General features: G+C 49.2%; 1 protein-coding gene across 1 annotated transcript; it reads left to right on the top strand.

Annotated features, from left to right (window-relative positions):
* Window positions 1-6,665: 6,665 nt before the first annotated feature.
* Window positions 6,666-9,390, top strand: LOC124655655 (putative F-box/FBD/LRR-repeat protein At4g00315). The gene is made up of 4 exons (XM_047194515.1): window positions 6,666-7,550; window positions 7,684-7,818; window positions 7,904-8,220; window positions 9,004-9,390. Coding segments are annotated over exons 1-4 (1,338 nt in total). The 3' UTR covers window positions 9,005-9,390.

Below are 9,390 nucleotides of genomic sequence, written 5' to 3'. Positions count from 1 at the left end.
CATATAACACCACCTAGTCTTTCAATGAACAAACCAATTCACTTAGTAGTGGCAAGTTTAGTCACCTCCTAGTCTCTCCAATAGGATGCCCTGCATGGTGTACTAAAATGTATGTTAGATATGTTTCCATGCTTAATTTTGTGCATATATTTTTCTAAGAGAAACTAAGAGAATATAAAATTATGGGTGAATTCCACTTTTTGCCCGGTGGTTGTGCATTTGTGATACATATATATTACCCCATTTAGTGGAACTTTGATTGAACCCACCCTTACATGATACATGTCACCACTGGAAAAAAAAATGATCCCAACATTCAATTCATACTCGAGAAGATTCTATAAAATTTCCCAACTTAGTCATTCATCTCAAATCAACATTGAGATATTATTTGAGATACATGATTTTAAATCTCTACAAAAATATTTAGGAATATAAGATAGGGAAGAACACACGAACACAAAATATACATACATATAGACTATATAATCCATCAATTTGTCAAATACCAATTCAAGTTGTTGTTTGATTTTGTTATTTTGTGTAGTAAGATTTAATTAAAAACAACCTAGATATATTTTCAAATTATATGAATTGCAACTACATATTGAAGAACACGACAGTCAATGCTTAGTAGCATTGATGTGAGAACCATGCGAACTACAAACAAAACATATATAACCATTTGCACCATGGTAGGATTATTGTTTTATTTATAAATATAAAATTTTGGTATAAATATTTATCATATATCGCCATGTTCTATACACAAACAAGTCGAGTTGGATCAAATCCATGGCTGAACCCGCATGTACTAAAAAAAATTGTAACTAATTATACTTGTTGTCGAGCTTCGAGCCTATTAAACTAGTACTTGGGTAGTAGGAAATAAAACAACAAATAGGACAAAACTAAACAAACACACTTACTAGGATTTTGAATGTAAAAAGGGGCGCGGGTGCACCCAGCATCCTGGCGATCGGTCAGAGTGATTGGTACACCTGAAAATGCAAGTGCGAGAAGAATGTGAGGAGCGGTGCAGCTACGGAGAGCATGCTGGCGATCATGCATGGCATCTGGTACACCATAAGTTGCTGATGTGAGACGCCGACTGACACAAGTGAAACGAAGTGGATGGCTGAGAAAAGGCCGGAGATGGCTACAACATTGGCCCACTCCTCGCCGGTGCGCAGCTTGAGAAAAACCACAAATGTGAGGGCCTGGATCGCGCCTCCCCGTGCGTTGAGGCCAAAGGGCTCTAGCAATTGCTCCGTGCAGTCGAAGAAAAACCCAGGACGCGTTGGCGACGAGTTCCACGATTGTCGGCTCCGGCCGACGATCCCCAGCGCCGAGCTCACTCCTCTTCCAGTTCTTGATGGCACCAATCCTTCGTTCGGAAGGAAGATCCTGGTCATTGTAAGTAGGATCCACATTGCATTTCAAAATAAGACTGATCAATGAGGTGTGTTGTACTGTACGCACAGAGTGGGGAGTGGAGCAAGCACGGCGGTCAGCACACAGAACCAGTCCAGGACAGTGTAGTCGGTAGCGCCCGCCATTTTGCCACCCAAGCACAAGACATAAAATCTGGTTAAACCCCAATCATCATAGCAACAATGGTCGCACAATTCACAGCAAAGACAGAATGCACATTACAATTATCATCATAGCAGCATTTGACAGAGAAAACAGAGGTGGTAGAAAGAGATAAACTAGTAATCCTTTGGTGACCTGAGGAGCACAGCTGACAAAAACAATCCAGTGTATCGATCATCATAGCAAACATATAATAGAGTCCGAATGAGCAGAGAATTCAGTAAAATTTAGCCGGTCCCCAACGATGAAAATGAAAAAGCAGAGCTGTGAAACAGAGGTTAGCTTGCAGCAAGCCCAGACAGAATTGCCTCCAGATTTATAAGCAGTGCATTGCAGTGATGAGTTCACCAGTCAAGAACGTACAATCCAGTGCATTGCAGCGTAGATGAGCAGTAAATTTTACTTAGCGAAGAGGAGAACAGCAAAGAATGTTAGTGAGGTAAAGCAGAGCCATCATGCATGTTTTAGCGGTCGCGCGGTGTAAGATTTACGCCACATTGTTAATTTGATCAAGTTTCAGTGAAACTGAATTAAAGGCAAAGGTAACTGAATGACACGGATGCATGCATGGGTGTACGTAGCTAGCAAGATCCATGAGATGCTAGCAAGAGCGAGCAGCCACACGGGGTACGGCCGGCGAGAAATGTAAGCAGTTGGTGCAGTAGCGAAATCTCCCAACCTGATCGATCGAACAGCGAATTCGTACATGGATTCAGTGTTGCTTCTTCAACGAAACAAGTCTCTGCTAGTGGTAGATGGCCACGATCGAACGAAGGGGGAAACTCAAGCAAGCGCAACGTAATAAGCAGGCAAGACAAGGCACACACAGCACATCCTAGATCGTACCAGTAGCAAGCAATTAAAACCTCCATAGATTTGATTTGGGAGCCTGGAAGAGCAAAAGCGACAGGTCGTTGCAGTAGGACCTTTTCCCCTCTTCCTCCCGCGTCGCTCCCGTGGGCGACGGGGAGGAACCCTAGCTCCTTCTCCCCAGACCCCCCCTCCCACCCTCCCTCCCCTCCTCGCCGCCGCCGGACGGCGCACCGGGCAAAGCCCGGGCGCTGGCGGCGGCGAGGCCCCCTTTCCCCCACGAGCGGAGGCGGCGGCACGGGCCGTGGCGGCCATGGTGGGCGGCGTGCTCGGCGAGGGGCGCGTCGGCGCGGTCTTCGGCGGTGTGGCGGCCTTGCACGGCAGTACCAGCGCGTCGGGATGGCGGTTGCGTCTGTCCTCGCGGCAGCGTGGCGACTTCGGGCGGCGCGGCGACCTTAGCCCTTGGTATGTCGACGGCAGGACATGGCAGCGGGGATGGAGCTGGTAAGGGGCGGCGCGGGGCAGCAGGTGGCTGGCGACGGCAGCCATGGCGCTGCAGCGCGGCGGCGGGGCAACTCGAGCCTGATCTGGGCCTAGATCTGGGCTAGCTTGGGCCTGATCGGACCTTGTAGATTTGGGGCGAGCCGAACGAAAAAACGTTTCCAGCTGCATCCCCAAAACCTCTTTTTATCCGGCGCGGCTCGATACAGTGTCCGGCTCCCCGAGCACATCCCCGGTAAACAGGGACAGGGTACGCTCGGGGGACGCCGAACACACCGAAAAGCGAGGCGAGGCGTGGTAGGACCGATGTGTCAGCGGCACATTGAAGTTTAACCTAACCGTCGTCTACCTCTTCGCAGCGACGGTGCAGTTCTCGCAGAGGCGCAGCGACGGTGCAGTTCCCGCAGAGGCGCAGCGAAGCGTCTCATCGCGCCTAGCTCTGCGTGTCGGCGTTAATGAGCACCACCGCTCCCCCGCCAACCTCCGGCCTATAAAAGGGTTGCCCTCCCACCGTCCCTCACCCCTAGCGTCTCTCTCCCCAACCCTAGCTGCCACCATCTCAAGAGTCGACGTTATGTCTGGTAGAGGCGGAGGTCGAGGTTGAGGTCGCGACCGTGGTCGTTGTCGTGGCCGCGACAGACTCTGCACGCTCACCGTCGCCTGCGACACCGTCGTCTTCATCCTCGGACATGTAGGAGGAGGAGCGACAAGTGTTGTTCGAGTTCGTCGTCGTCCTCAAGGGCGACTCATTCGGCATCCAGAGGCTGCCGGACAAGTTCGTCGACTTCTTCGTCGGTGACGAGCCGGCCTCGCTGCATCTGCGGGAGGCTGCCTAATGCTACTGCCGGTGGATTGTGGACGTGATCTGCGACGCGCGCGGCAAGATGTACCTCCACATCGGATGGGAGAAGTCTGCGTACTACCACCACCTCCAAGCCGGCTTCGTGCTCACGTTCTCCTACCTTGGCGAGCGCGACAAGGTGTTCGACGAGACACGCTGCAGCCAGCACTACCACGGCGACAGCGCCGAGGAGGACGACGACTGAAAGCATAGTGTTTTTTCTTCGCACCGAAAATAGGCAGGAGGTTTCTGGATGTTCTTCCTCGAAAGAACCAACAGTTGTCAACAGCTGGATTTTCCAGTTTGGGTGACTGGGTGTGCCTGCGAGTGTTCTTTCTTGGTAGCCAACACACGAAATCTGCGATACCATCCCTAGTTAGGTTTTCTTATTTTGCAATGTTTTAAATTTGTGTCAACCATGGTTCAAACTATGTATTAATTTGTGTATACCATGTTCCAAATTAGTTTGTGTAAAACCATGTTTCTTCTCTCTATTGAAATAAAAATGCAAAAAAACAAAAAAGATTATTTTAATGTTTTAAAAAGTTTGGGGGCGGTGTTTGGGGGGCGGCGCTGGGGAGCGACGTCCCCAAACGCGGCACGAACAAAATACGTCCCCCGAGCGCTCGATCTGGCGCCTTTTGGGGGGACGCGGCTGCAGATGCTCTAAGGACATCTTCAACGGGCGAACCGACGTTCAAAATATCCTCACGCGTCTGTTTGCGTCAGTCTTTATGGTCGAAATCGACCGCGTGTCCGTTTGCGTCGTAGGTGCAGGCTGCCTAGCGGCACGACGCATTTTTTCGACATAAAAACATAATTTATACAGTAAAGAAAGGAAAATAAAAATATAGAAACTAAGGCCTGCGCCTACTCGTCATCGTCGTCGTCGATCACGACGAAAGCCGGTACCGGCCACAGCCAGTTGGCAACCGCGGAACATACGCCGGTGCCGCCAGCGGTGGTGGAGGTGGAGCAGCCCACACCGGTGGTGGAGGTGCAGCCGCCCACGGATTGTACGACGAGGGTTGCGGGGCCTAGTCCTCGAGCGCCCGTCGTAGGGTCTCTTCCTCCGTGATGCCCGCCGGCATGATGCTGGTGGCGTACCGGGGGAGCGGCGGCTGGTCAGTGCACCTCCGAGACGAAGTCGTCGTTGTCGTCCTCGGCCTCCTATGGCGCACTGCCAGACGGGCCCATTGGAAAAGCGAGCGGTCACTTAGCGCGTTCGCGCAGCGTCCACCATGATACATCCCGGTCGCAAATATGCGTCGCGTTTGCGTCTCCGCTGTCGACCTGGTCACTATGCATAGTCGTAGGGTGTAGACACATTATTCGATCGCTCGGACGCAAACGGTCAATCATTATCCATTGTCCGTTTGTGTCACCCCATTGGAGATGCCCTAACATAAATTTGTGTTGTTTCTTGGTTTTGTTTCTCCAATTTTGGTGCCAATTTTTACTCAACTTCAAGGTTGCAGTTCCAAAAAAATAGAAGTGAAGGATGCATGCGGCCAGATCATTAGTCCAACAGAAGCCCGTGCTAAAATAACTGCTACAATACCGTGCCTACCTGATTTGCGCCCTCTAGCGGACACACCAAAGTTGTACGCGCTCTAAAAAAAATCGTGTGTGGCATTGTGCTCCCTCCAACGCCCCAAAAATAACGGTTCCGCTCGCGCTCGCGCAGCCAACCGCCGCGGTGAAACTTCACCTGCGCCCGCGCTTCTCCTTCCCTACTTCAGCACTGCAAATTCGCTGCCGCCGCACAAATTCGTCGCCGGCGGTGCTTCTTTCCGCGCTCCCTGAGGTCCTATATGTCACTATTTTCAATATAGTTTGAATTTGTTATTTATTTATTTATGTAGTACTAATATAATAAATGTTGTACTAATTTATTTGCTTTTTTCTTCACGAAGTTTTTAGAATTTTTTTAATGATCTATCCGAGTACATTCTTCACTTTTTTTTCTGGGTTAAAACCTTGACGTGGAGCAGACAATCGAAGCATAAGGAAGAACTACTTGCACACATCGAATCATAAGGAAGAAAAATCCCCATTCCGATCCGTCGTGTTCCGTTTCCATCCGACCGCACCGCCGCCGGCCACCCCCACACCACGCCTCCTCCTCCGCCTTTCTACCGGCGTATACGGGACGGTAGAGGGTCGGGGTGGTGCCGCCGGCGAGGTGGCGGCGATGAGGTGGTTTGAGCAGGGCGAGTGAAGTGGGGGAAATCTTTGTGGGTGTGACGCCGACAGACCTGGCCCACGTTCTTTTTTCTATTCATTCGGCGCTCTTAGGCGCTCTTCGGGATGTTGGGTTCGGCCTGCGATTGCCGGATGAAAAATAGGTCAAATCCAGCGACGCGACGGTGGAATTTTCGTCCGTCCGGCGATAAAAAACGCCGGATGAAAAATAGGCCAAATTCGGCAAAAAGTGGGCTCTGAGAACACGACTGGGAAAATTTCGTCCATCCAACGACAAATTTCGGTCGGGGGAACTGATGGGAGCCAAGTGGAGCCAGAAAAAATGGGGAAAAAAAGAGGCAACACAATTTTTATGTTAAACGTGACATGAAAGTAATTACTGCCTTAGCAGAAAGACGATCAAATAGCTAACACTTGCACGCTTCGAAGCATAAGGAAAAAAATTGCCATTCCGTTCCGTTCCGTTCCGCTTGTGGTTTCCAACAAATTCCATTTCTGGTTTCCAAAAACACATCGAAACCTCCTCCGTCTTCGCTCACCCGACCGCACCGCACCGCCGCCGGCCGCCCCCACCGCACCGCCGCCGGCCGCCCATGCCCGCTCCCCGCGATTCCGGGCCACCCTCGTCGCGCCCTCCGCTGGCCCTCTTGCTTCCGCAACCTTGTGCCTCCATCAACTAAACCCTAGCTACCGCTGCGCTGCGCTACGCCTCATGGAGATGGAGATGGAAATGGAGGCTCCCGGAGCGGGCGAAGATGGTGGAGGCGTGGACGTCATCAGCGACCTCCCCGACGACCTCCTCGGTGAGATCATCACCCTCCTCCCCACCAAAGACGGCGCGCGCACCCAGATCCTCGCCTCCCGGTGGCGCCACCTCTGGAGCTCCTCCCCTCTCAACCTTGACTGCCGCGGCCTCGTCAAGCATCGGCTTCACCTCCACGGCGTCGTATCACGCATCCTTGCCTCGCACCCAGGCCCCGGCCGCAGCTTCTGGTTCGACATATACGACTTCACGGGCCTAGGTGCTACCGAGTGTGTGCTGCTCCAGATGAACGCTACCATGGACGAGTGGCTCCGATCAGCCGCCCTCTGCGATCTGCAAGAGCTTCATCTATCCTACTGCCTGTGGTATCGAGTGCCCGCGCCAATCTCCCGCCTCTCGACCGCCAGCCTTCGTGTTGCCACCATCACAAGATGCAACCTCCCTGACAGCACCGCCGTTCAAGGCCTCCGGTTCCCCCAGCTTAAGCAGCTCACACTTGAAATGGTCAGTATCTCGGAACGTTCACTGCACCACATGATTGCCTGGTGTCCAGCTCTGGAGCGCTTGCTGCTTGACCACACTTTTGGGTTCCGGTGCGTCCGGATCGACTCCCTTAGCCTTAGAAGCATCAGTGTGCATGTTAAAAGTTCAGGGGGCAATGAGCTCAAGTTCGGGGAACTCGTCATTGAGAATGCCCCATGTCTTGAGAGCCTGCTCCATCTTGATCAAAGTGGTTACCACCTCCATATATCCGTGATCTCCGCACCGAAACTGGAGACCCTGCGCTACCTTTCCAACTTCACCAAAATCTCGTTTGGCTCAGCGGTTATTCAGGTAGCATCGTAGCAATGCCTTCCGACTTCTTTCCTTACTACGAGCCTTCTGATGGATTGCATTCCTGTGTGCATTCAGTTACATTTCTTCTGCACTTGTAATTGCCTGATGTTTTCCTACATGCTTGTTAAAGGGATCGCGCGTTGATAGCCCAACTGCAGTGGTGCGGACTGTCAAGATTTTGGTTGTTGATATGCATATTCTTAGTTTGGATACAGTCATTAACTTGATGGGATTCTTTCCGTGCATGGAGAAGTTACACATCGAGGTGATGATTCTTCATTGATACTTCAACGACTGCTCTGTTCATCTCTTATGTTGTCAATTGCTCATTTTATTTTTATTTTTGTCAGTGCTCTTTGCACTCGTTTCAAGCAGGGCCAACAAATGCGTGGCGTCGCCGCAAGCAGATGAATCTTATCGGACCTCTTGACATCCCTCTCAAGACAATTATGTTGGAACAATATCGGGGCACCAAGTCACAAGTTAGCTTTCTGACATTCTTTGTATTGAATGCGAGATTGCTACAGTTGATGACACTTGGCATCAGAACCAAGGACAACTCTCAGGAGTTCTTGGCAGAACAACGCAGGAAGCTTCAGCTAGAGAACAGGGTTTCCACAGATGCTCGGTTTTATTTTACGACTGACAGATATATACGCAATTATTGGTATATCAACTACTTCCGTAAACTGGATTTAACTGATCCATTTGCATTTGCATAGATGTTGAAAAGCTGGATTGGTTCTTTTGTCGAGTATCTTGTCTCTATTTTCTTCAGACTATATTAGTTCTTGTGCTTGTAGTGTTTCTGTACTATGGGAACCTTAACACCATCAAGTACTACTTACTGTCTGAAATTCGTACTGATTGCTTTGTGTCCCTGAGATATGTGCTAGGGGATTTGCTGTTTCGAATTAATGGTTTTGAGGATGTTTTTATCTAATATTCTGGAATTTGATTTTATCTTGTGCTGTGCAACTTATTATCTAGAATGTTTAGAATTTGTACTACACATATTAGTTCAATTTTCCTAGCACTGAACAGCACAAGTGACAAATCCACTATGACATTCTTGGATATACTTCTCTAGTGTTGAGGTCATTAATGTCCTATGAATTTTAAGCTAACCTTTTATGAGCATGGTACTAGATAAATTTGAGTGGCCTTGAGGCGAATCACATTCACAGGACGTGTTTACGATAAGTGATACATACAGTTAGCTTTAGTTATTTATCTCGTTTGTTTGGAGAGTTAGCTTTCCAATTTTTCGTCAGTTTGGACAATCACTAGTGTAATTTGTGTTCTGATAACTGTCAATGTTCATGGACATATCATGTTATATCTTACTGTCTTCTGGAACTTCCTCTTTTACTCAAGTAATGAAGATAAACATTCACTCTCTCTACAGAAGAGGTTAATCTTCGTTTTATGTTTCCTATGTTCTTTTCAGACATCTGAATTAAGGCCAAACAGTTTGTGGTGTCGTAAACACTAGAAAGTGATCAGATGTCTTGACACCCGTTTGAAGACAGCAGTGTTGGAAAGGTATCGGGGCATCAAGTTGCAAATTAACTTTGTTGCATTCTTTGTCTTGAACGCAAGATTGCTAGAGTTGATGGAACTTGGCATCAGAACCAGGAATAACAATGAGGAATTTTTGGCAGAACATCACAGGAAGCTTTAGCTAGTCAACAGGGTTTTCAGTGATGCTCCGTTTTACTTTACGACTCATAGATTTGTCCGCAATTATTGGTGTATCAACCTTTTTCATGAGTTGGATTTAACTGATCCATTTGCACATATATAGATGTTGAGGCTGGATTTGTTCTTTTGGTGA

Source organism: Lolium rigidum, chromosome 5 (genome assembly GCF_022539505.1).
Source record: "Lolium rigidum isolate FL_2022 chromosome 5, APGP_CSIRO_Lrig_0.1, whole genome shotgun sequence".
NCBI lineage: Eukaryota > Viridiplantae > Streptophyta > Magnoliopsida > Poales > Poaceae > Lolium > Lolium rigidum.
This window is presented reverse-complemented; position numbering and strand designations above follow the sequence as displayed.

Excerpts from the sequence above, each read along its gene's own strand:
- LOC124655655 (XM_047194515.1), top strand. The coding sequence starts at position 6,666 with ATGGAGATGGAGATGGAAATGGAGGCTCCCGGAGCGGGCGAAGATGGT. Across the intron at positions 7,551-7,683 it reads TTGGCTCAGCGGTTATTCAG|GGATCGCGCGTTGATAGCCC; the intron begins GTAGCATCGTAG and ends TGCTTGTTAAAG. Across the intron at positions 7,819-7,903 it reads TGGAGAAGTTACACATCGAG|TGCTCTTTGCACTCGTTTCA; the intron begins GTGATGATTCTT and ends TATTTTTGTCAG.